The following is a 26,573-nucleotide window of genomic DNA, read 5'->3' as shown; positions in this document are numbered from 1 at the left end:
AAGAGTTTGGGAACAACAGCAACTCAGCCACCGAGTGGTAGGCCACGTAAACTGACAGAGAGGGGTCCGCGGATGCTGAAGCTCCAAACTTCATGTGACCTTCCAATTAGCCCACGTAACATAACCCCTAGTACGCAGAGAGCTTCATGGAATGGGCTTCCATGGCCGGTCAGCTGCATCTAAGCCATACATCACCATGTCCAATGCAAAGCGTGGGATGCAGTGGTGTAAAGTACGTTGCCACAGGACTCTAGAGCAGTGGAGACGCCTTCTCTGGACTGATGAATCACGCTTTTCCATCCGGGAATCTGATGGACGAGTCTGGGTTTGGAGTTTGCCAGGAGAACGAATGTGTTTATGTTGTGTTACGGTGCGGATGTTCTCCCGAAATGTTTGTCATTCTTGTTTGGTGTGGGTTCACAGTGTGGCGCATATTTGTAACAGTGTTAATGTTGTTTATGCGGCCACCCTCAGTGTGACCTGTATAGCTGTTGACCAAGTATGAATTGCATTCACTTGTGTGTGTGATAAGCCGTAGGTGTTATGTGATTGGGCCGGCACCTTTAAGGTTTATTGGCGCTCTGTACTTCTCCCTACGTCCGTGTACACAGTGGCGTTTTAAAAAGTCATAAATTTTACTTTTTGAAACCGATACCGATAATTTCCGATATTACATTTTAAAGCATTTTTCGGCCGATAATATCGGACTGCCAATATTATCGGACATCTCTAGTTTAGAGCCAGCAAACCAGTGTTATTTACCATTATGCTGTCAAGGGTGGAAATGAAGATGTACAATTGTGATGTCATAACTCCCTATTTTTACCCATAAACACGCACACACACACCTTTTTTTTTTTTTTTAAACTCTTCACCCTGGCCGTCGTTTTCAAAAGTCTCCGTTTTTAAAGACAAAACACATAGAAAGGTATGTGCTTTTCAATGATCAGTGTTCATGCGGACAGGACCTATGAGTCTCACTTTGATAACAAATGAAGGTGTGTATGGTCCAGTGGTGGTTGCTGGTCTTTCAAGGAGGGAAAGCTCATTTTCAGCTACTCTCTAAACACGAGTACAGTCTAATAACAGATACAAGATATAAAAATGCTAGGTTTTAGGAAGAAAACATTGGTAGGTCGTGAGTTCAAACCCCGGCCGAGTCCATACCAAAGACTATAAAAATGGGACCCATTACTTCCCTGCTTGGCACTCAGCATCAAGGGTTGGAATCAGGGGTTAAATCACCAAAATGATTCCCGAGCACGGCCACCGCTGCTGCTCACTGCTCCCCTCACCTCCCAGGTGGTGGATGTAGCTGTCAAAATGCAGAGGGTGAGTTCACCACACCTAGTCTATCAGACCAGTGGTTCTTAACCTTGTTGGAGGTACCGAACCCCACCAGTTTCATATGCGCATTCACCAAACCCTTCTTTAGTAAAAATTAAAATGTTTTTTTTTTTTTTTTTTCAAATTCAAGACAAAGTTATATGTTTTTGGTAACACTTTTTTTTATTTTTTTTTATTAAATCAACATAGAAAAAAACACACGATACACTTTCAACTAGTGCATCAACCCCCCCCCCCCAAAAAAACTCCCTCCCCCATTCACCCATTCACACTCATACACACCCACTCACACAAAAGGGGTTGTTTCTTTCTGCTATCAATATTCTGGTTCCCACAACATGGACAACACTTCTGCAAGGGACACAACACAGTCCCTGAAGCACACTTGATTGTTTGTGCTGCTGGTCCACTAACATTTTCATTTAATTACTTTTTTTTTTCTCTCTCTTTTCTCCCTTATGTAATTATTTTTATATTGTTTTACTTTCCTTTTTATCCAAGAAAATATTTATTTATCTTATCTATAAAAAAAAAAAAAAAAAAAAGGAAAGAAAGGACCTTATCTTCACCAGACCTGGTTGTAAATGAAATTAGCTTCGTTTAAAGGTTGTTTTTTTTTAAAACCAGGTCCAGTCCAGATAATGTCCAAGTCGGGTCCAGCAACACACACCTTCATTCATGTACACTGAAAAAAAAAATAGAAAATTTTGGAACACAACAGATTGCATATAATCTATAAACAAAATTACATTTTCAAAACAAACAAAAAAAAAAGTATGTACAGTCCAGATTATGTTCAGGTCACTAAAAAATAGGGAATACAACAACAGATAGCATATAATCTATAAACATAATTACACTTTCAACATAAGCCTTTGAGGACTTCCCATCTTTTTTTAATGTTTTTTGGCATCATTATCGTTTTTAACCATGTAACTTTCTAAAGTTAAAAAATTCTGAATAAATGTTTTAAAGAAAGTAATACTAAGTGAATATCTGTTTTTGGCCTTAAAAACAAACCTTTTACCGAGTACTATAATTAAATTGATTAAATCATGATTGTCAATGAACTCTCCCAAAATAACAGAAACCACATCAAGCTTCATAAACAAAGCAATCCTTAAACACATTTTTTCAACTTCCACCCAAAAGGAAGACACAATATGACAATACCAAAACAAATGCAGGGTGGATTCAGACTCCTGACAACAAAATCGGCAGTCATCTGACTCTGTCATATTCCATAATTTTAACATTTTCCCCGTGGGTAAGAAGTTATAAATCATTTTAATTTGAAAATAACGATTTTGCACATCAATAGTAGTTTTATAGATTAGTTTGAATATGGCATCCCACGGCAACGGGCAGTCAAAAAAGTCCTCCCATTTTCCAAATGTGTTGTATGGGGCAGCCTTCAAAGATTTCTTTATTAAATAAAACTTATATATTTTTCTATTTATTTTAGTTCCTTTTTTGCCAACTCGAATTTCTTATTAGAGGTTTACAAACTAATAATTTAGTAGTTCCATAATTATTTGTTTCCATCTTTTCCCAATGACTCCAGTTAGTTGATGAAATGAAAAGCTTGAACAAGCATCACCATACATAGTTCTAAATTCACCATACTTCATAATCTTACCATTCTCATTGATAATATCATTGACAAAAATGATTCCTCTTTCAAACATATCTTTCCAAAAGAAAGGCTTTCCATCTATTACAATATTAGAGTTCATCCATATTATCTGCAAAATATCGTCTCTTTTTTCTGGCACATAAAATTGAAAACACCACCATGAGTGGATTGTTTCCTTTGTGAACCCCGCCATGTTTCCCAGCAGACTCTCTACATAAGAAAAATGGGAGGGGATCACTTGGTAGGTAACACTTTAGTATGGGGAACATATTCTAAGTAACAAAGACTTAATTTAGAGTTTTTTGGACACTAGGGGAACATATTCTAAGTAATAAAGACTTAATTTAGAGTTATTTGGTTAGGGTTAGGGTTAGAGGGTTAGGGTTATAATAAGGCCATGCCGAGTAAGGCATTTTTAAGTACTTACTGACTAGTTAAGAGCCAATATGTTACTAATTTGCATGTTAATAAGCAACTAATTAGTGGTGAATATGTTCCCCATACTAAAGTGTTACCATGTTTTTTTACTGGTGCATAAAATGAACCGTGCATGAACATCACCTTGTTCAAAGAACAAAAGCAACACAGTGCATAAACTCACAACAAATTACACACCTGCAAATCAGTCTGACTTCTGCTGTTGCCGTATCTGTAAGACGCCGAAAGGGAGAAGTTTTTATTTACACGATGAGTCGGGTGTGTTTTGACCTCTGCCGAACCCCTGAGCCCGACTCACCGAACCCCTAGGGTTCCATCGAACCCAGGTTAAGAACCACTGATCTAGACTATCAGTGGTACTTTAACTTAACTTTAAGGATTGTATAATTCTCAGTATCAGCAGTGGAATGAAACTTGAAAAATGCTCTGGCAATGATTATCGACGTCCCACTGGGGTGAGTTTTTCCTTGCCCGTATGTGGGCTTTGTACCGAGGATGTCGTTGTGGCTTGTGCAGCCCTTTGAGACACTTGTGATTTAGGGCTATATAAATAAAGATTGATTGATTGATTGATTGATTGATTCGCTCATTTTGCTGTCAATCAAAAAGGGATTCAGCCTCAAGACAGATCATCCAATCATCATGCAGAAGTTCAGCGTCCAATCCAGCCGAGGCCAAGCCGCCTTTACATACACCTCCAAAGACGCTGAGCGTTCGATAGGCGGGACAAAGCTGAGCATTTATCCGACGGCCGTATAGTTTGGCTGCAGAGGAACAATCCACTCTATGCTCCCCCATTTAAGTCAATGGACGCTCAAATACAACATTGTTTATGCACTGTGGCCACAATGAATGAGAAGAATGTTGCCTCAGCTGTTGTCAAAATAGTTGATTCTGGGGGAAACAAGCTGAATGCATTATATTGTATATTTAGTCAATGAAATGGGCAGCGGTGGCAGAGGGGTTAGTGCATCTGCCTCACAATACGAAGGTCCTGAGTAGTCTTGGGTTCAATCCCGGGCTCGGGATCTTTCTGTGTGGAGTTTGCATGTTCTCCCCGTGACTGCGTGGGTTCCCTCCGGGTACTCCGGCTTCCTCCCACCTCCAAAGACATGCACCTGGGGATAGGTTGATTGGCAATACTAAATTGGCCTTTGTGTGTGAATGTGAGTGTGAATGTTGTCTGTCTATCTGTGTTGGCCCTGCGATGAGGTGGCGACTTGTCCAGGGTGTACCCCGCCTTCCGCCCGATTGTAGCTGAGATACGCTCCAGCACCCCCCGCGACCCCAAAAGGGAATAAGCGGTAGAAAATGGATGGATGGATATTTAGTCAATGAAATGTAGATGTACATAAACACAAAACTGCATATTTGACCACTTATTTTTTGACATTTTAGGGCAGACCTGGGCAAATTAAGGCCCGGGGGCCACATGCGGCCCATTAAGCTTTTCAATCTGGCCCGCCGGACATTCCCAAATAATTTTTTTAGATCTTTAAGATGGAAACTGTAGCCGCCATTATGATGTGCAGTAGTGTTTTCAAATGACCGTAAGTCTTAAACTTTACTAAGTATTTCAATGGTTGTAATCTGCGTTTTTGCATGATGTACTAGTTACTATGTTAATCTAATTAGTTACTATGGTAATATAATTAGTTACTATGGTAATCTAAGTCACAGCAGCTCAGACGAGGCACCAAGCAGTGTGGGCGGGGAGCGTTTCCACAGAGTGTTTCCAGAGCGGCCAGTCTGAAATGCGGGTGTCAGGGACAGACGCAGAAGGAGATTTTTACAACAAAATTCTAAAGCTTAGTGATATGTCTGATAGTAGGTGTTTTTTATAGTCGAACTTTGGATTCAGGAGGAATAGTGTGGTTTTCGTCCTGGTCGTGGAACTGTGGACCAGCTCTATACTCTCGGCAGGGTCCTTGAGGGTGCATGGGAGTTTGCCCAACCAGTCTACATGTGTTTTGTGGACTTGGAGAAGGCATTCGACCGTGTCCCTCGGGAAGTCCTGTGGGGAGTGCTCAGAGAGTATGGGGTATCGGACTGTCTGATTGTGGCAGTCCGCTCCCTGTATGATCAGTGCCAGAGCTTGGTCCGCATTGCCGGCAGTAAGTCGGACACGTTTCCAGTGAGGGTTGGACTCCGCCAAGGCTGCCCTTTGTCACCGATTCTGTTCATAACTTTTATGGACAGAATTTCTAGGCGCAGTCAAGGCGTTGGTTTGGTGGCTGCAAGATTAGGTCTCTGCTTTTTGCAGATGATGTGGTCTTGATGGCTTCATCTGGCCAGGATCTTCAGCTTTCACTGGATCGGTTCGCAGCTGAGTGTGAAGCGACTGGGATGAGAATCAGCACCTCCAAGTCCGAGTCCATGGTTCTCGCCCGGAAAAGGGTGGAGTGCCATCTCCGGGTTGGGGAGGAGATCTTGCCTCAAGTGGAGGAGTTCAAGTACCTCGGAGTCTTGTTCACGAGTGAGGGAAGAGTGGATCGTGAGATCGACAGGCGGATCGGTGCGGCGTCTTCAGTAATGCGGACGCTGTATCGATCCGTTGTGGTGAAGAAGGAGCTGAGCCGGAAGGCAAAGCTCTCGATTTACCGGTCGATCTACGTTCCCATCCTCACCTGTGGTCATGAGCTTTGGGTTATGACCGAAAGGACAAGATCACGGGTACAAGCGGCCGAAATGAGTTTCCTCCGCCGGGTGGCGGGGCTCTCCCTTAGAGATAGGGTGAGAAGCTCTGTCATCTGGGGGGAGCTCAAAGTAAAGCCGCTGCTCCTCCACATCGAGAGGAGCCAGATGAGGTGGTTCGGGCATCTGGTCAGAATGCCACCCGAACGCCTCCCTAGGGAGGTGTTTAGGGCACGTCCGACCGGTAGGAGGCCACGGGGAAGACCCAGGACACGTTGGGAAGACTATCTCTCCCGGCTGACCTGGGGACGCCTCGGGATCCCCCGGAAGGAGCTGGACGAAGTGGCTGGGGAGAGGGAAGTCTGGGCTTCCCTGCTTAGGCTGCTGCCCCCGCGACCCGACCTCGGATAAGCGGAAGAAGATGGATGGATGGATGGATGGTGTTTTTTTTTTTACCCTTCGCAATCATATTTCGCTGTGTTTGTTGCATTTTTGTTGCGTTTCGCTTGATTGTAAAATATGTTGATCGAGAGGGGGTGTAACGTTCATATTTGGTCAATATTCAGTGTTTTATCGTTCATAGTTAATATTGTAAATCCCACATTCTTTATTTTCATGTACATTCTGGGTGTCTCATTCAGTAAAAAACTGTACAATTCCGTTCTGTTTTTTTTAGGTGGTCTGTCATAGTGTTTTTAGCTTTCAATCAGACATTATTGTGAGGTTTTGTACTAGTGTTCCAGAAAATAGATGTACCGGAAAAACAATAATCAACCCAAATAAACAGCAAACCGCAGGCATCATCATTTGATGCCTTACAGTCACGCGTAGAAGGGAAGTCGACCGGAAAATTTCTAATCGTATATTCGATTTCACTCTTAAATGGACGTATTGTTCGACCGTGTCAATATTCAGAGTCTCCAAATTCCACTAAGCTACAATTTTTATTACTAGGAGAGACTTGAGCTTAGCCAACTGAGCTACTATCTTTCAAGGCTCGGGTCAGTTAAGGCAATAAAGGACGCTAGTAACCAGCTAAATAAATCATGACAAGCTAAGTGTCATGGTTTCTCACCAAGTTGACTTACCAGATTACAATGTTTTTTAGCTTTATAGCTGACATGCATGCTGTCTTTATTTTTTTTTTAACATACAGTTCCGGTCAAAAGTTTAGAGACACAACATCTGACTAGCACTGCAGAAAACTCCTTAGCATGGGAATTGATTTGGTTTATCAAAATGTCTCCCCACAGTCTTTGATTTTTCAGTATAAGGTTTAAACACTCCTGCCTTAAATGCAGAAGACATTTTGGATCAAACCAACGGCAAACCATCTTTCTGCTGTGTGTTGTATTAGAGAAGTCCTGTCTGCTGGTGTGCAGAAGAAACAAGGCTTGCGAATTGCCCCCCTCGCCCTCGCTGCATCGATACAACATCAGCCAGATGGTCTTTCACAAGATCAGGAGAGAAGATCTGGAGTTTGTACGTTTTTCCAACAGCACAACCTCGCCAGACAAATAGTCGCCTTTTACCAAGCTGCAATAATGTGACTTTCTTCAGATGGAGAGTCTCGGCCGTGGGACGTTCACTAAGATCTTCAAAGGGGTCCGCAAGGAGCTCGGAGACTACGGCCTCGTGCACCAAACCGAAGTCGTCATGAAAGTCCTGGACCAGGCCCACAGGAATTACTCAGAGGTCTTTGAATTGAAAAATGTTTAAATTGTACAAAACAGTGTTTCTTAACCATAGGGGGCCGCCAAAAAATGTGGTTTGACGGGCCACACTTGGCCACCATTTGTGGCAGTGATGACAATCTCAAACAACTTCACTCACTTTTAACGTGAGTGAAGAATGAACTGCCGACCTAATAAGACTAGTCCAAAAAAGAAAGACACTGCAAAAAGTCAGTGTTCAAAAACAAGAAAAAAAAATCTGCCAATAGAACAAGAACATTTGGCTTGTCAAGACTTTCCAAAACAAGTAAAATTAGCTAATCTCAGTGAACCCAAAAATACCTTTAAAATAAGTATATTCTCACTAATAACAAGTGTACTATATGAGTACGTATTTTCTATTGTTTCATTGAAAATAAAACAGCAAAGTCCATTTGGCTGTTTTAATAGGACACACAATTGTGTCAAAGTCATGATTTTTTTTTTTTACATGCTTGAAATAAGAAATTATTACTTTAAAAAAAGTAGTTTTATACTAGTGAGTGTTGATGACACAGCTTTGCAACAGTTGATATTCTAGTTCAAGCATGTTTTACTTAATATAGGTCATAAAATCTCTGCAACAAGCTGTAATATCTTACTGAGATAATTTAGGACCAAAACCCTTCAAACAAGTAAAACACTCTAACATAAAATCTGCTTAGTGAGAAGAATTATCTTATCAGACAGAAAATAAGCAAATATCACCCTTATTTGAGATATCTTACTTAGATTTCAGTTTTTGCAGTGGAGATTATACAGTATTATTTGCTCACAGGTGTTACCTGGTGGTTGTTTGAACACACTGCAGGTAGTCCGGAGTAATTCCACTCCTTAATGCCTCAGTCACATGCAAGAATCTCACAGGAATGAGGCAAAATTAAAGTGGTACCGACTGTAACGTTATAGACAAGTTAAAGCACAAAAAATATGACTTAAGAGGTGGAGCTTTATTTTCATTGGCACTTTAAATTATTGACAGTTTAGTTAAGAAACATATTTAGGACACAACATCAGCGACTGGGATGGAACTTTCTGGTTGGTGGACACACAGTCCACAGTTTTGATTGGCACCTATTTTTCAAATTAGCCTGACCTAAGCCTAAAGTTTATGTTTTGAATGACTAATACTTTTTGTCATTACCACATTGTTTAATATAATTTGAAAATGTTGTTAACTGTAAATAGGTTAGATATGATTATCGCGTAGATTATTTTGTTACTAATTCTGTGGTAAAGTTTGAGTGGGCCCCCAGTCCCTTTTGTGGTGGAAAAGTTGGGCGCCGATGGACAAAATGTTAAGAACCTCTAGTGTGAAATACAGTAGATTTCTGCCTTTTGAAGAAGTTACGTTCTGAAACACCCTCGAATAGTGAAAACATTTGAATATTTTTCACCCCTCCAGATCTTCCTGCCTGTTTGACATTAACATTCTCCTCTGGTTTCGAATCAACATTTGCAGTAAAAGTAACTTTAATAACACATCAATTAGATTCTACTCCGGTTTTACTTGCTTTATCACTTTGTTTGCCCATGACAGAGAAGCTAACAAGCTAAATGGGAAGAATACCAGGCTTTTGTTTATTTATTTATTTTAATAAAAAGACCTCTAAAAATGGTAGCTTGAAAGCTTCTCTCCAAATTGGGGAAACTATGTTTCTCATATCTGACGCTCATAACCAGTCTCCAGAGAGACTTTTTTTTTAAACCAGGTCTTTAATGCTCAAAAAGGTTAATTATGTCTTCTTATTAATGCACTTTTTCAAATGTTCTTGTAATTAGACCATATTTTCGGTATATTCGACGGAATTTTTCCCTGACATGTTTCGACTGTCATCTGCAGTCTTCTTCAGACTGGACCCTTAACCTGAATCCGTTAAGCAACAAAGACATGTACTTTTTCAAATATTTCTTGTAATCAGACCGTATTTTTGGTATATTAGATGGACTTTTTCCCTGACATGTTTCGACTGTCATCTGCTGTCTTCTTCAGACTGGACCCTTAACCTAAATCCGTTAAGCAACAAAGACATGTACTTTTTCAAATATTTCTTGTAATCGGACCATATTTTCGGTATATTAGATGGAATTTTTACCTGAAGGGACCCTTCGGAAGAAGACTGCAGATGACAGTTGAAACATGTCAAGTAAAAATTCCATCTAATATACCGGTACCGAAAATATGGTCTGATTACAAGAACATTTGAAAAAGTACCGTATTTGTCGGACTAGTCGCTTTGGAGTATAAGTCGCACCGGCCGAAAATGCATAATAAAGAAGGAAAAAAACATATATAAGTCGCATTTTTGGGGAAATTTATTTGATAAAACCCAACACCAAGAATAGACATTTGTAAGGCAATTTAAAATAAATAAAGAATAGTGAACAACAGGCTGAATAAGTGTACGTTATATGAGGCATAAATAACCAACTGAGAACGTGCCTGGTATGTTAACGTAACATATTATGGTAAGAGTCATTCAAATAACTATAACATATAGAACATGCTATACGTTTACCAAACAATCTGTCACTCCTAATCGCTAAATCCCATGAAATCTTATACGTCTAGTCTCTTACGTGAATGAGCTAAATAATATTATTTGATATTTTACGGTAATGTGTTAATAATTTCACACATTAGTCGCTCCTGAGTATAAGTCGCACCCCCGGCCAAACTATGAAAAAAACTGCGACTTATAGTCCGAAAAATACGGTAATACACTTTTTCAAATGTTCTTGTAATCAGACCATATTTTCGGTATATTAGATACATTAGATATTTACCTGACATGTTTCGACTGTCATCTGCAGTCTTCTTCAGAATGGACCCTTAACCCGAATTTGTTAAGCAACAAAGACATGTACTTTTTCAAATATTTCTTGTAATCAGACCGTATTTTCGGTATATTAGATGGAATTTTTACCTGAAGGGACCCTTCGGAAGAAGACTGCAGATGACAGTCGAAACTTGTCAAGAAAAATTCCATCTAATATACCGAAAATATGGTCTGATTACAAGAACATTTGAAAAAGTCTTTGCTGCTTAACAGATTCAGATTGAGGTCCATGACACAGTTTTTTTGTTGTTGCTTTTTTTTATAAACCTTTATTTACCCAGGAGTATGCCATTGATATTAAGAATCTGTTTTGCAATGGAGTCCTGTCAGACCCATGGGTGGCACTGGGAGCAAGGTGGGTAAATTGTCTTGCCCAGGGACACAACGGCAGTGACTAAGTTGGCAGAAGCTGGATTCGTACAGAGAACCCGCAATTTTCTGGACGGCCGCTCTTACCATCTGAGCCTTGCCGCCCAATTTATATAATGGTACAAGCTTAATGCTTGATATTTGTCTACAATTACTATAACAAACTTGCATGGATAAAGAAAGCACAGTAAGCAAAAAAACTGTTGCACGCTATATTTGTTACACTTTTGCCCGTACAGTATTTCATGTGTTTTTGTGTTATCAACTTAAATTATTGTATCATTAATGTGTTTTTTTGTTTTGTTCTGCAGTCTTTCTTTGAAGCGGCGAGCGTGATGAGCAAGTTGTCCCACAAGCACTTGGTTCTCAACTACGGCGTGTGCGTCTGTGGCGAGGAAAGTAAGTCAACTTGAGACACTAGGACTCACTTATCTCAGAGTTTAAAGTCTGTTACCCGTATTTGCATATTAAAGGGGAACATTATCACAATTTCAGAAGGGTTAAAACCTTTAAAAATCAGTTCTCTGTGGCTTATTTTATTTTTCGAAGTTTTTTTCAAAATTTTACCCATCACGCAATATCCCTAAAAAAAACTTCAAAGTGCCTGATTTTAACCATCGTTATAAACACCCATCCATTTTCCTGTGACGTCACACAGTGATGCCAACACAAGCAAACATGGCGCATAGAACAGCAAGCTATAGCGACATTAGCTCGGATTCAGACTCGGATTTCAGCGGCTTAAGCGATTCAACAGATTACGCATGTATTGAAACGGATGGTTGTAGTGTGGAGGCAGGTAGCGAAAACGAAATTGAAGAAGAAACTGAAGCTATTGAGCCATATCGGTTTGAACCGTATGCAAGCGAAACCGACGAAAACGACACGACAGCCAGCGACACGGGAGAAAGCGAGGACGAATTCGGCGATCGCCTTCTAACCAACGATTGGTATGTGTTTGTTTGGCATTAAAGGAAACTAACAACTATGAACTAGGTTTACAGCATATGAAATACATTTGGCAACAACATGCACTTTGAGAGTGCAGACAGCCCAGTTTTCATCAATTAATATATTCTGTAGACATACCCTCATGTCAGCAGGCCAGGGAAGCTAGGGTCAATATTCTTCTCTTGATCATCTTCGGTGGCATAAGGGACGGTGTGAGCCAAGACATCCAGGGGGTTTAGCTCGCTCGTCTGCGGGAACAAACTGCCGCCATTGCTTGCCGTGCTACCGAGGTCCTTTGTCCCTGAATTGCTCACACACTCCGGCAGATTCAATGGGGGTCTGACGGCAGATTTCTTTGACTTTATCGTTGGAAATGCATCTGCTTTGAGTGTCGCAGGATATCCACACATTCTTGCCATCTCTGTCGTAGCATAGCTTTCGTCGGTAAAGTGTGCGGAACAAACGTCCAATTTCTTGCCACTTTCGCATCTTTGGGCCACTGGTGCAACTTGAATCCGTCCCTGTTCGTGTTGTTACACCCTCTGACAACACACCGACGAGGCATGATGTCTCCAAGGTACGGAAAACAGTCGAAAAAACGGAAAATAACAGAGCTGATTTGACTAGGTGTTTGTAATGTGTTTGAGAAAATGGCGGATTGCTTCCCGATGTGACGTCACGTGACGTCATCGCTCCGAGAGCGAATAATAGAAAGGCGTTTAATTCGCCAAAATTCACCCATTTAGAGTTCGGAAATCGGTTAAAAAAATATATGGTCTTTTTTCTGCAACATCAAGGTAAATATTGACGCTTACATAGGTCTGGTGATAATGTTCCCCTTTAAAAATAATCAAGATTTATTTGTTACGTACTTTTTTATTCAAATACATCTCATCCCCAAGATTTAAAACAAGCACAGATAAGCCATTAAAACAGATACAATACTAAAAAAATACAACTAAAAGTTATAAGCTTTCTTTAAAAAAAGTACCGGTATTTCAGATATCTTTAAGAGTCAATGCTCTGCATTTTTCATATATTTTGTATTTAGTATTCTATGTCTTTCAAGGTTTTATTGGTTGTTGTAGTTTTTATAGTGGCAGTCAAACTGTTAAAAAAATTGAAATCGTCTCTCTCACTCTCAGACATCATGGTGCAGGAGTTTGTGAAGTTTGGCTCCTTGGACATGTATTTGAAGAAGAACAAGAACTCGTTGAACATCCTCTGGAAGCTGGAGGTGGCCAAGCAGCTGGCCTGCGCCATGAACTTTCTGGTATGACTCTCGATAGTAGTGATAGTCCTCTCTAACTATAGAACGTAAACTTGGATGTACTTTTGAGTAGTCTGTGCAACTGGTGTAGCAGTTTTGCTTTACTGTCAACTAGGGCTGGGCAATATGGCTGAAAACTCTATTACTATGTAATTGCTTTGTATTGATCGATATCGATAGATATGGATTTTTTTTTATGACTTATCGATAAGGACCAGAGGAAAAATATATTGAATAATTGTATTTAAAATGTAACTTTCCTATGTTTATAATCCCCTCAGCTATCAAGGCAGAAAAGAAAAGAAATGTCACACAGCCATGGAAAATTCAAAAATTGAACACTAAGCAATAGCCTCTTAAAATTCAGGTGCAATAAAAAAAAGGAATACATAAGAAATGCTTAATAACGTGTAACAAAATAGTGTGAAAATGTAAACTAGAGAAACCCGAGAAGAACTATTTTCTGCAGGTTTAGTGCCAAGAAGTTACAGCTGTGCAACATTTATTTTGGTCTGTTACTCTTATTTAATTATGGAAATGTATTTATGTTAATCAGTAATTAGTATTTAAATAGTATTGTAACAAAATTAAATTATTTTAAAGTAGCACCTTTTGTTATATCTTGCACTTAAGTTCCTACCTGTTGTTTCCGTACACCCGAATAGGGAATGGACGAGGGTTGAAAAGAAAAGAGATGCTGTGGGGTTTTTAGCAAGAAAGACAACAAAACTCTGAAAAAATTAACTGTAACCCGCCGTTAACCCACAGCCTCAGAGATTGGTGAGAGACAAAATAATAGGCTCACGCTTACGGCTGTGTTCGGGTGATCGGGCAAGGGTGGTCTACGTTAATCCGACTACGGTACGTTTTTGAAAAACAAATGCCATACTGTTAAGGTGACTTTTCCTGTTTTATCGACATTTTCTTCGCTCTCTGTAGCACTCATTTTTAGTTTTAGTTTCTCTTAACCCTGAGACAAGAAGAGGGCGCAACCAAACACAATACTGTTACCTGATTGGCTGTTAGCGTGTCACTCCCGCTGATCAGTGATCACCTCCTGCGTTGCTCGGTTACCAGAAAGCGAGTGCCTTTGTTCATGCAACCATCCTTGCTTCACAACTTTTTGTTTTTTTTCACCAACAAAGGGAAAAAATTAATGATTATATTTTTATTGATATCGATTACGTATCTATTGCGATATATATTGATATCGTTTTATTGCCCAGCCATATTGTCAACTGAAAATAAGTCAGCAAACAAGCATTATTGTCTAAATATCTGACGACACAAGTGAGTAGCCAGATAATTGTGTGTTGCTGACTGTCAAACATGGTGGTAGTTGTGTCCAATCTGGGGGTGCGTGAGTTCTGCCAGCACTGGGAACACTGTGGTTTATTGAGGAAAGATAAATTCCAACATTTTGACACAGGAAACCATGCCAAACAGGTGTGTGTGGATAATAAATCTGTTTTGCTATACAAGCTCTGCACTGGCTGCTCTAAAACTATTTTGTAAGATTTTGCATATCCAGTATTACTTCTAAGGACAATCTGTCTCCCGAACATGTAGGAGGAGAAGCGCCTGGTCCACGGAAACGTCTGTGCTAAAAACGTGCTCCTGATCCGAGAGGAAGACCGCCGGGCCGGGAACCCGCCTTTCATCAAGCTGAGCGACCCCGGCATCAGCATCACTGTCCTGCCCAAAGACAGTAAGTCCAAATGTCCCTTCTGGAGCACGACACTCCCCTAGTCAACCAGAAGATCGCAGTAGATTTCTAAAAAAAAACGTTGTTTACTGGGACACTTGTTACTTGATAGCTTACAGTTAGAGATGTCCGATAATATCGACCGATAAATGCTTTGAAATGTAATATCGGAAATTCTCGGTATCGGTTCCAACCTCCCGGTTTTTCCAGGAGACTCCCAAATTTCAGTGCCCCTCCCGGACAACATTATTGGGGGCGTGCCTTAAAAGCACTGCCTTTAGCGTCCTCTACAACCTGTCGTCACGTCCGCTTTTCCTCCATACAAACAGCGTGCCGGCCCAGTCACATAATATATGCGGCTTTTACAGACACATACCGGTAAGTGAATGCAAAGCATAATTGGTCAACAGCCATACAGGTCACAGTGAGGGTGGCCGTATAAACAACTTTAACACTGTTACAAATATGCGCCACACTGTGAACCCACACCAAACAAGAATGACAAACACATTTCGGGAGAACATCCGCACCGTAACACAACATAAACACAACAGCAACACAACAGAACAAATACCCAGAACCCCTTGCAGCACTAACTCTTCCGGGACGCTACAATATACACAAGCCCCCCCCCCCCCATCCCCCAAATTCGGAGGTCTCAAGGTTGGCAAGTATGCTCTAGTACAGTGGTTCTCAAATGGGGGTACTTGAAGGTATGCCAAGGGGTACGTGAGATTTTTTTTAAATGTCTGTCAAAAAGAACTGTGAAAAGAAATGCAACAATGCAATATTCAGTGTTGACAGCTAGATTTTTTTGTGGACATGTTCCATAAATATTGATGTAAAAGATTTATTTTTTTGTGAAGAAATGTTTAGTATTAAGATGGATCTCTATTACAATCCCCAAAGAGGGCACTTTAAGTTGATGATTACTTGTATGTGTAGAAATCTTTATTTATAATTTAATCATTTGTTTATTTTTCAACAAGTTTTTAGTTATTTTTATATCTTTGTTTCCAAATAGTTCAAGAAAGACCACAACAAATGAGCAATATTTTGCACTGTTATACAATTTAATAAATCAGAAACTGATGACATAGTGCTGTATTTTACTTCTTTATCTCTTTTTTTCAACCAAAAAATGCTTTGATCTGGTTAGGGGGTACTTGAATTAAAAAAATGTTCACAGGGGGTACATCACTGAAAAAAGGTTGAGAACCACTGCTCTAGTATACTCTGGACTGAAGCTGTGTGCCTTCATTGTTTTTGTAGCTGTTGTTTTGAGGCATGTTTAAAAAGAAAATAATGCACTTTGTGAAAGTCAAAGTATAGTATTTCCCATAGTTGTAGTGGGTATCAGGATTATCTCAGGGAGAGCATGTCCCAAATTCCAAGCTGCTGTTTTGAGGCATGTTAAAAATGTTGGCACTTTTTTCCATAATTTGAGTTGATTTATTTTGGAAAACCTTGTTACATTGTTTAATGCATCCAGCGGAGCATCACAACAAAATTAGGCATAATAATGTGTTAATTCCACGACTGTATATATCGATATCGGTTGATATCGGAATCGGTAATTAAGAGTTGGACAATATCGGATATCGGCAAAAAAAGCCATTATCGGACATCTCTACTTACAGTGTATTAAATGATACATGATACAATGATATTATTCCACATTCATCGGTGATCTTTGTGTCTCTTTGAGCTACTCTGCTTAAAATTTTATTTTTTGGTCAGTTTTGATCGAGAGGATCCCGTGGGTGCCTCCCGAGTGCATCGACGACCCGGCCAACCTGAGCCTGGCATCAGACAAGTGGAGCTTTGGCATCACGCTGTGGGAGCTCTGCAGTGGCGGCGAGAGACCGCTCGCGGCGCTGGACGACTCCAAAGTGAAGAATCTTTTTACACTGAGCAAAAACTACCACAGATTAGTTTTTTCATCCTTAAAAATGACCCTCAAATTGTGCCTTACAGAAAAGCCTCTTCTACGAGGACCAGCACCAGCTTCCTGCGCCCAAGTGGACAGAGCTGGCCAATCTGATCACCAGCTGCACCGACTACGAGCCCACCTTCAGGCCGACGTTCCGCGCCGTCATCCGTGACCTGAACGGCCTCTTCACGCCAGGTTGGCTGTTTTGTGTGTGCTCAGACAGTTTTGGGAGGGAAGGGAATGTAGGTCACAGCAGTGTGGAATCCTAAACAAGCTGGCATATACCGTGTGACTGCACACACCTTTCACAGCGGGGGGGAAAGGGGGTGCAGCCTCCGCACTTTTACAATGGAAGTAACGTGGGACAATGTGCCGTCTCGGGATGAGGCGTGAAATCGATCCTAACATGTGAAACGGCCTCCTGTTTTTTAGACTACGAGCTGATCATGGACAGCGACATCCTCCCCAACAGGACGGCAGGATCCGGTTGGACGACGGGAGGCTTCGAGAGTCACGAGCCGGCCCAGTTTGAAGAGAGACACCTCATATTTTTACAGCAGCTCGGGAAGGTAAAGTGCGATACACAATGGCAAGCCCTAAGTCAACCATAACTTGTCACATGGCATAAGAAACTATGTTCACACAATGAGTACCTAGTTCTGGGGTCCTGCAGTTGACATGCGCCACCTGTTTCTTAAACTGTACCATTCCTAAGTAAACAATGGAGGACAATATGCTTCTTGACATACAATTTTTGTCTTCTTTCTGTTATGGAAGTGACCAACCTCTATCCACTAGGGATGTAGCAATATCACAATCTCACAGTAGGATTTTATCCCAGTATTGAGGCCACGATACGAAATTATTAGGGAATTGTCCAAAAAAAAAAGTTGGTAAAAATGCCATGGTGTGGAAAATGAAATGGCAGAAATGTTTAGGGTAAACACACTTACTGTAATAGAACATAAACACATACTTGCCAACCTTGAGGGGTGCGGGGGTGGGGGGACGTGGCTGGGGGCGGGGCCAAGAGGGGAGGAGTATATTTACAGCTAGAATTCACCAAGTCAAGTATTTCATATATATATATATATATATATATATAAGAAATACTTGACTTTCAGTGAATTCTAGCTATATATATATATATATATATATATATATATATATATATATATATATATATATATATATATATATATATATACATATATAAAATAAATACTTGAATTTCAGTGTTCATTTATTTACACATATACACACACATAACACTCATCTACTCATTGTTGAGTTAAGGGTTGAATTGGCCATCCTTGTTCTATTCTCTGTCACTATTTTTCTAACCATGCTGAACACCCTTTGGCAGGTACCCAGAAAGGTTTCGAGTACCACCAAAAAAACTGAATCTCTGAAGACAGTATAAAAATCTGTGTTAAAGGTGTACAAATACTGTTTGTATAATAAGCATGTTATTTTTTACAAATGAGGGTTAAGATTAAAAAAGGTTAAGGTTAAAAAAAAAAGAAAAGAATGTGGCTTAAGTACAGTTTTTTTAATCGAGCTGCTGCATTTTTTGGTTGGGTTGTTTATTTATTTTGAGTAACTTCTATACATTTCTAAAAGGAGAGGAATGTAATAGGGATCTATGTTTGTCTGTTGCCATCTCCTGGTGAATGTTGGCTATAGCGTACTGGGGTTACTTTTTGGTTGGCCAACGATTTACGTGGTGTTGCACACCTGACGTCACTCAGGTCCGCATGGAGCTGGAGGGGGCGTGGCTTCCAGCTCCGCCTGAATTTCGGGAGATTTTCCGGAGATAATTTGTCCCGGGAGGTTTTCGGGAGAGGCGCTGAATTTCGGGAGTCTCCCGGAAAATCCGTGAGGGTTGGCAAGTATGCATAAACATAATGCGCACATTTTCTAATCATATTTATTACTACAAACATGCATTTTTATGTGCAAAGAAATTGTGCGGAAACATCCACTGTTTAAAGAAAATATCTGACAATTTAACGCTCTCTCCCCCCCAAAAAAAATAAAATATATATATATACATATCAGTCAAATAAGCAATAAGTCAAATAAGTACAGGCAAATACTGATATAAAGCCACAGACAACTGCACTTCCGAGTGCCCCAACATGGTGCTGCAATACACAAAAGCAAACAAAAGGCTAGTCAGTCATCCACAATTCAACCACATCTCAATCGGGGCCACACTAGGGATCAGTCTCTGTTCCATATTTTGAGAAAGCCTCCCATACTTCTTGAAATTTTACAGAACAGCCATTCAAAGATAGCCTAATTTTCTCCAATGTAATGAAATAAAGAATACCTCTGATCTAATGGGTGTGGTATGGAGGTGCTGCAGCCCTTCCAGTTAAGCACAATAACAACTGATTGATGGCACTATCTGCAGCAGGAAAAAGAGTGACGTAAATTCAGCAAAGTGTGCTGGTGCTCTCACAAGTCAATTCGCTCAACAATTTCCAGCAAGAAGATACTTTGACAAGACGTGATGTTGTGAAGCATGTTTTGTAAGCACATTACTGTTCGATTGATTGATTGATTGAAACTTTTATTAGTAGATTGCACAGTGCAGTATATATTCCGTACAATTTACCACTAAATGGCAACACCCGAATAAGTTTTTCAACTTGTTTAAGTCGGGGTCCATGATAATCAATTCATGTTACAAATATATACTATCAGCATAATACAGTCATCACACAAGTTGATCATCAGAGTATATACATTGAATTATATACATTATTTAGGGGGTTGGGGGCGGGGGGGTTAGGTTGAGTTGCTATCAGCATACTTCAGTCATCAACAATTATATCATCAGAGAAATGGACATTGAAACAGTGCAGGTCTGACTTCGTAGGATATGTACAGCGAGCAGTGAACATAGTGAGCTCAGAAAGCATAAGAACAAGTATATACATTTGATTATTTACATTAGATTATTTACAATCCGGGGAGGTGGGATGTGGTGGGGGGAGGGGGTTCGGCTAGGGTTGTAGCTGCCTGGAGGTGTTCTTTTAGTGCGGTTTTGAAGGAGGATAGAGATGCACTTTCTTTTACACCTGTTGGGAGTGCATTCCATATTGATGTGGCATAGAAGGAGAATTGTCCTTTGTTAGATCGGAATCTGGGTTTGACGTAGTTTGTGGAGCTCCCCCTGGTGTTGTGGTTATGGCGGTCATTTACGTTACTGTATGCCTGTTACTGTTTTTTTTTTATGTGTGAAACTGATTTTAAAATGTGTTTAATACCTGTGAGAAGCATATGATAGGGTTTAAAAATTAGAGCTTTTTATGGGTCTGTCCGTTATTTTCTGGAGGTCCTGTAACATAACCCTCATGTAAAGCAAGGATATAGTTTAGTACAAAGCAGCTATTATGGTACTTTTTTTCATTAGAAATGCACTTATAAACTGTGCCTAATGTGCATTAAAAGTACACCTTGAAGTACACATGAGATTTGCCATTGAAAACTCCACAAAATGGGGCAACACTGTGTGGCCTGCTGGAAACATGAAGACAGTTGGTTTTACTTCTTCACTGGAAAAATTGCCCCTCTTGAAAAGAGTAAAAACTAAATTAATACAAGTGATTTTTGCTTGTAATGAGCAAAAAAATATGCCAATGGAACAACTTAAAATTGTCTTGGTAAGATTTCTTGAAATAAGACATTTAAGCTTTAAAAAAAAGCTTAAAAGTGATCTTGAAATTAGCAATTAAAACGTATACTATACTTACTGTCTTAACAACAAACTTGTGTTGCTCAAGAAGATCTATTGCCTAAACCAAGTTCTTATGTCTCACTGAAAAATACTATTCAGGGGATTGTGGCTTGTTTTGAGTTTGAGGTATTTTGACTAAAAATTTGAAATATAGACTTGGTGAGATTGTGAGTTTTTCCAGTGTTGAAATAATTTAAAAGTTTGTGAAAAGGGTTCAATTGCACACCTACCTATTAAACATTAATAACATGAGCAAAACATCACGCTATTGGCATATACAAGGTTGGCAGGTAATTGATTGAAATACACTTAAAGACAGGAGTAAATGTGAGTGCCTTAAATGTCTCAAACTGTCTCATTGGCTGCCGCTTTACCAGCTGCATTATCCTCTTTTCTATTCCAGGGCAACTTCGGCAGCGTGGAGATGTGCCGCTACGACCCGCTGCAGGACAACACGGGCGACGTGGTGGCCGTGAAGAAGCTGCAGCACAGCACCGCCGAGCACATCCGCGACTTCGAGCGGGAAATCGAGATCCTGAAGTCCCTGCAGCACGAGAACATCGTCAAGTACAAAGGCGTCTGCTACAGCGCAGGTGCACTTCATAAGTTCTACCCGAGAGATGACTTACATTAGGAATCCCAGGCATACACACTCCGTCTTGCTTTTCTCCTCCCAGGCCGACGTAATTTGCGTCTCATCATGGAGTACCTCCCCTTCGGAAGCCTGCGAGATTACCTGATGAAGAACAAGGAGAGGATCGACCACAAGAAGCTGATGCATTACGCCTCTCAAATCTGCAAGGTGCTCACCTGTGTGTTTTTTGCCGATATCCGATATTCCGATATTGTCCAACTCTTAATTACCGATTCCGATATCAATCGATACCGATCTATACAGTCGTGGAATTAACACATTATTATGCCTAATTTTGTTGTGATGCCCCATTAAACAATGTAACAAGGTTTTCCAAAATAAATCAACTCAAGTTATGGAAAAAAATGCCAACATGGCACTGCCATATTTATTATTGAAGTCACAAAGTGCATTATTTTTTTTAACATGCCTCAAAACAGCAGCTTGGAATTTGGGACATGCTCTCCTTGAGACAGCATGAGGAGGTTGAAGTGGGCGGAGTAGGGGGTAGTAGAGGGTGTATATTGTAGCCTCCCGGAAGAATTAGTGCTGCAAGGGGTTCTGGGTATTTGTTCTGTTGTGTTTATGTTGTGTTATGGTGCGAACGTTCTCCCGAAATGTGTTTGTCATTCTTGTTTGGTGTGGGTTCACAGTGTGGCGCGTATTTGTAACGGTGTTAAAGTTGTTTATACGGCCACCCTCAGTGTGACCTGTATGGTTGTTGATCAAGTATGCATTGTATTCACTTATGTGTGTGTAAAAGCCGCATATACTATGTGACTGGGCCGGCACGCTGTTCGTATGGAGGAAAAGCGGACGTGACGACAGGTTGTAGAGGACGCTAAAGGCAGTGCCTTTAAGGCACGCCCCAATAATGTTGTCCGGGTGGAAATCGGGAGAATGGTTGCCCCGGGAGATTTTTGAGAGGGGCACTGAAATTCGGGAGTCTCCCGGGAAAATCGGGAGGTTCAAACCAATACCGATAATTTCCGATATTAAATTTCAAAGCATTTATCGGACATCTCTACATGTAACCATGTAAAATGTCATATCACTGTATTATTGAATTGCTCAAAATGTACTTTTACACACTTATAGCTTTTAACCAAGTTCAATCAATCAATCAATCAATGTTTATTTATATAGCCCTAAATCACAAGTGTCTCAAAGGGCTGCACAAGCCACAACGACATCCTCGGTACAGAGCCCACATAAGGGCGACCGAATGCAATGGATGTCGAGTGGGTCTAACATAATATTGTGAGAGTACAGTCCATAGTGGATCCAGCATAACAGTAAGAGTCCAGTCCACAGTGGGGTCAGCAGGAAACCATCCCGAGCGGAGACGGGTCAGCAGCGCAGAGATGTACCCAACCGATATACAGGCGAGCGGTCCACCCCGGGTCCCGACCCCGGACAGCCAGTACCCCATCCATGGCCACCGGACCTGTGTGTCTCCCCTTCCACAAGGGGTAGGGGGGAGCAGAGGAGAAAAGAAAAGAAACTGCAGATCAACTGGTCTAAAAAAGAGGGGGCTATTCAAAGGCTAGAGTATACAAATGAGTTTTGAGATGGGACTTAAATGCTTCTACTGAACTTGGCAGAAGAAACAACCAAATTGTTCTGGCTTCTTAAAAATCTATATTATTGTTTAAGTGTTTTCTTCTGTTTCAATTTGTCAGTGCTTTTCCATGATATTTTGGAATTTTTCATATTCAACAAAAAATTGTCCAGAGAAAAACTAAGGTCTTTTTAAGTATTTGAGTACTCAATTAACATCAGATTACAAAGGAGAAAGGGTTTTCGCTACGGAAAGGAGAACAGCAAGAGACAAAGAGAGAGACAAACAACTCTTCACAACTATATAACTTTTAGGAATAAGAGGAGAAGTTGGGGTAAAACCTCCTATCTCCTGGGAGAGGAGGACAGAAGAAGATGGGCGAATACAAGCTCTATCTGATTGTGGATAGGAATGTTTTGGTTAAGCACTGGGTTGGCAGTTAACGACATCAATCATAAAAGAAACCTTTTTGGAGGATATAACATTTGACTGAAGACACAAATACGACACAATTTAGTGATCAACCAACATCACAGCAGTCTTCGTCCATAGAGAGAGTTGGGGTTTGGAGACACCCCGAATGGGCTCCAAAATTGCATAGGCCATAACAGTGTATTGTTTTAGGACAAAAAAACAGACCTATGTAGTGAAGATAAAGCCACACACACAAACTCTCAGACACAAATTGTGGTTTTAGACAAGAGACAACTGAAATAATAATCTTGCCATTACAAAGGCAAAACAATTGTTTCTTAATGAGGAAAGACATTAATGTGTCTTTGGTTAGACTTAGACTTAGACTTCCTTTTTATTGTCATTCAAATTTGAACTTTACAATACAGATAAGAACAAAATTTTGTTGCATTAGCTCATGGTAGTGCAGGATTAATGTTAGCATTTAACCTAGCTAGTTATTAGCGCACAAGCTGCTTCTCCAGGAAATAATCAATTAAAATATGAAATGGTACCGTATTTTTCGGACTATAGGTCGCAGTTTTTTTCATAGTTTGGCCGGGGGTTCGACTTATACTCAGGAGCGACTTATGTTTGAAATTATTGACACATTACCGTAAAATATCAAATAATATTACTTAGCTCATTCACGTAAGAGACTAGACGTATAAGATTTCATGGGATTTAGCGATTAGGAGTGACAGATTGTTTGGTAAACGTATAGCATGTTCTATATGTTATAGTTTTTTGAATGACTCTTACCATAATATGTTACGTTAACATACCAGGCACGTTCTCACTTGGTTATTTATGCGTCATATAACGTACACTTATTCAGCCTGTTGTTCACTATTCTTTATTTATTTTAAATTGCCTTTCAAATGTCTATTCTTGGTGTTGGCTTTTATCAAATACATTTCCCCAAAAAATGCGACGAAGACTCCAGTGCGACTTATATATGTTTTTTTCCTTCTTTATTGTGCATTTTCGGCCGGTGCGACTTATACTCCGGAGCGACTTATACTCCGAAAAATTCGGTATTAATAACAGTCAAGATTTGTATCGCGATTTATCGTTAACAGTAACCGTTACATCCCTGTTCTGTGGTTTCCTAGCCTTATTATTTTTGTCTGCACAGGGAATGGGGTACTTGTCCAGTAAGCGCTACATTCACCGTGACCTGGCAACCAGGAACATCCTGGTGGAAAGCGAGCTGAGGGTGAAGATCGGCGATTTTGGCCTGACCAAGATCCTCCCCCAGGACAAGGAGTACTACATGGTCAAAGAGCCAGGAGAGAGCCCCATATTTTGGTGAAGTCCGCCTCCCTCGCGCGCCACTCCCTGCTTGCACACAGCGTCCTGTTCTTCACGCACTGTCTGCCTTCCTTCAGGTACGCTCCTGAGTCGCTGACGGAGAGCAGGTTCTCGGTGGCGTCGGACGTGTGGAGCTTCGGCGTGGTTCTTTATGAGCTCTTCACACACAGCGACAAGAACTGCAGCCCTCCTGCGGTAGGCCAGAACACACGCACACAATAATCTGCGTTAGAAGACTCCTAGGAATAGATTTTGCTAATAATTACACCGCATTTCCATTCTACCATTTGACTTCTTTTGATGGACAGATATTCATGTCCATGATGGGCAACGACAAGCAAGGGCAGCTGATCGTCTACCACCTCATCGAGCTGCTCAGGTCTGGCAGCAGGCTGTCGCAGCCCATCAGTTGCCCCTCTGAGGTACGGAAGTTGTCTGCATGCACTATCGCACCATGTCCTAATAAATCATGAATATTTTTGCAAAGATCCTCTGTGTGAAAGGAGCGCTCTGCTGAATTTTAAGGACATACGGGGAAAAAAACTCTATAATCAAAGATCTTTTATGTGACAAGACCAATTTGGGAATAGCTTCAAAAATGCTAGTCAAAATGGTGGGGGGGATATGACCTGTGTTGGTCATCTTACCTTATAAAAGTAATTAGTTACAGTTACAAATTACTTCTCACAAAAAGTAGCAACGCAGTTACTTCATGTAAGAGTAATTAGTTACTTAACAAAGTACCTGTGACGTTATTTTATGCGCCATTACGTTTGATAACATCTTAAACACCAAAGATGTTTATATTAACTGATTGAAGAATAAATACACTGTACATATTCATATATACTATGCAAAACCCAAAACCAGTGAAGTTGGCACGTTGTGTAAATGGTAAATAAAAACAGAATACAATGATTTGCAAATCCTTTTCAACTTATATTCAATTGAATAGACTGCAAAGACAAGATAGTTAATGTTCGACCTGGAAAACTTTATTTTTTGCAAATATTAGCTCATTTGGAAATTTATGCCTGCAACATGTTTCAAAAAAGCTGGCACAAGTGGCAAAAAAGACTGATAAGTTGAGGAATGACCATCAAACACTTATTTGGAATATCCCACAGATGAACAGGCTAATTGGGAACAGGTGGGTATAAATGCAGCTTCCATGAAATGCTCAGTCGGTAAAAAAAACTAGCAGCTCAGTCACCAGAATTTTAATGTAGAAGTTGATGATTTTTTTGTAGTAGTACAAAAAAAAATCATAAACCTATGCTTTGGGAAAACATAGGTTTGCTGAAGAGAGCATGGGAGTGTCCTCTAACGACCTTGTGTCTTTTGTTGCCAGATGTACGAGATCATGGAGGAGTGCTGGGACAACGACTCTGGCCTGCGTCCGTCTTTCAACGAGCTGACCCTGCGCATCGACCTGCTCAGGGACTCCATTTGAACACACGGGCGAACAATCACCCCAAGTGCCGCGCTTCCCCGTCCGTCCCCCCTCCCACTTGAGACACAGTCCGCCTGCTGGAATGGTCGCGTTTGTTGAAGATTTTAAAACGGTAGTATGAACTGTGAGTAGTTTATTGTCACGCCTGAAAATTGGATGCTTAGTAAATGTGTGTGTGCGTGTGTGCGAGTGCGTGTGCGTGTGTGTATGTGTGTGTGTGTGCGTGTGTGTGTGTGCTAGCGGGGCTAGCCGTCGCCATCACACGTCTCCCCTCTCTTAAAAGTATTTTCTTTGCGTGTGTGTGTTTGTACATAGCTACAGTATATATTTGTGTACATACACTATGTTCAGATTTGTTTCTTTTTCTAATTCTAATATACTGGAGCTGGAGATTAAAGCCCGTGTATATTTGTATATATTTATATTTATTTTTCTTTCATTTGTTCCAGGAATTACAAAGTTGAGTTTTCATCACAGCTTTAAAACGGGCCGTTACGGGATTTTGAAAAGACATTTATTTTGAAATCCGGAAGTTAACGCTGAGGGTTTCTGTCGCACCTTAAGTGTGGCGTTTG

General features: G+C 40.5%; 1 protein-coding gene across 1 annotated transcript in view; it reads left to right on the top strand.

Moving 5' to 3' along the window:
* jak2b (Janus kinase 2b) overlaps positions 1–26,412 on the top strand; it is a 76,610-nt gene extending 50,198 nt beyond the window's left edge. The window contains exons 11-24 of the mRNA XM_061980400.1: positions 7,413–7,537; positions 7,616–7,750; positions 11,288–11,375; positions 13,073–13,200; positions 14,767–14,905; positions 16,643–16,794; positions 16,880–17,030; positions 17,268–17,404; positions 20,987–21,176; positions 21,261–21,385; positions 24,370–24,542; positions 24,623–24,740; positions 24,854–24,967; positions 25,897–26,412. Of these exons, the coding sequence (XP_061836384.1) occupies positions 7,413–7,537; positions 7,616–7,750; positions 11,288–11,375; positions 13,073–13,200; positions 14,767–14,905; positions 16,643–16,794; positions 16,880–17,030; positions 17,268–17,404; positions 20,987–21,176; positions 21,261–21,385; positions 24,370–24,542; positions 24,623–24,740; positions 24,854–24,967; positions 25,897–25,998 (1,877 nt within the window). The 3' untranslated portion in view covers positions 25,999–26,412. The remainder of the gene's footprint in view (positions 1–7,412; positions 7,538–7,615; positions 7,751–11,287; positions 11,376–13,072; positions 13,201–14,766; positions 14,906–16,642; positions 16,795–16,879; positions 17,031–17,267; positions 17,405–20,986; positions 21,177–21,260; positions 21,386–24,369; positions 24,543–24,622; positions 24,741–24,853; positions 24,968–25,896) is intronic.
* The last annotated feature ends 161 nt before the right edge of the window (positions 26,413–26,573 follow it).

This window comes from Nerophis lumbriciformis, linkage group LG20, assembly GCF_033978685.3.
Source record: "Nerophis lumbriciformis linkage group LG20, RoL_Nlum_v2.1, whole genome shotgun sequence".
Classification (NCBI taxonomy): Eukaryota; Metazoa; Chordata; class Actinopteri; order Syngnathiformes; family Syngnathidae; genus Nerophis; species Nerophis lumbriciformis.
Note: the sequence above shows the minus strand (reverse complement) of the source record. Positions and strands in the feature narration are given on the sequence as shown.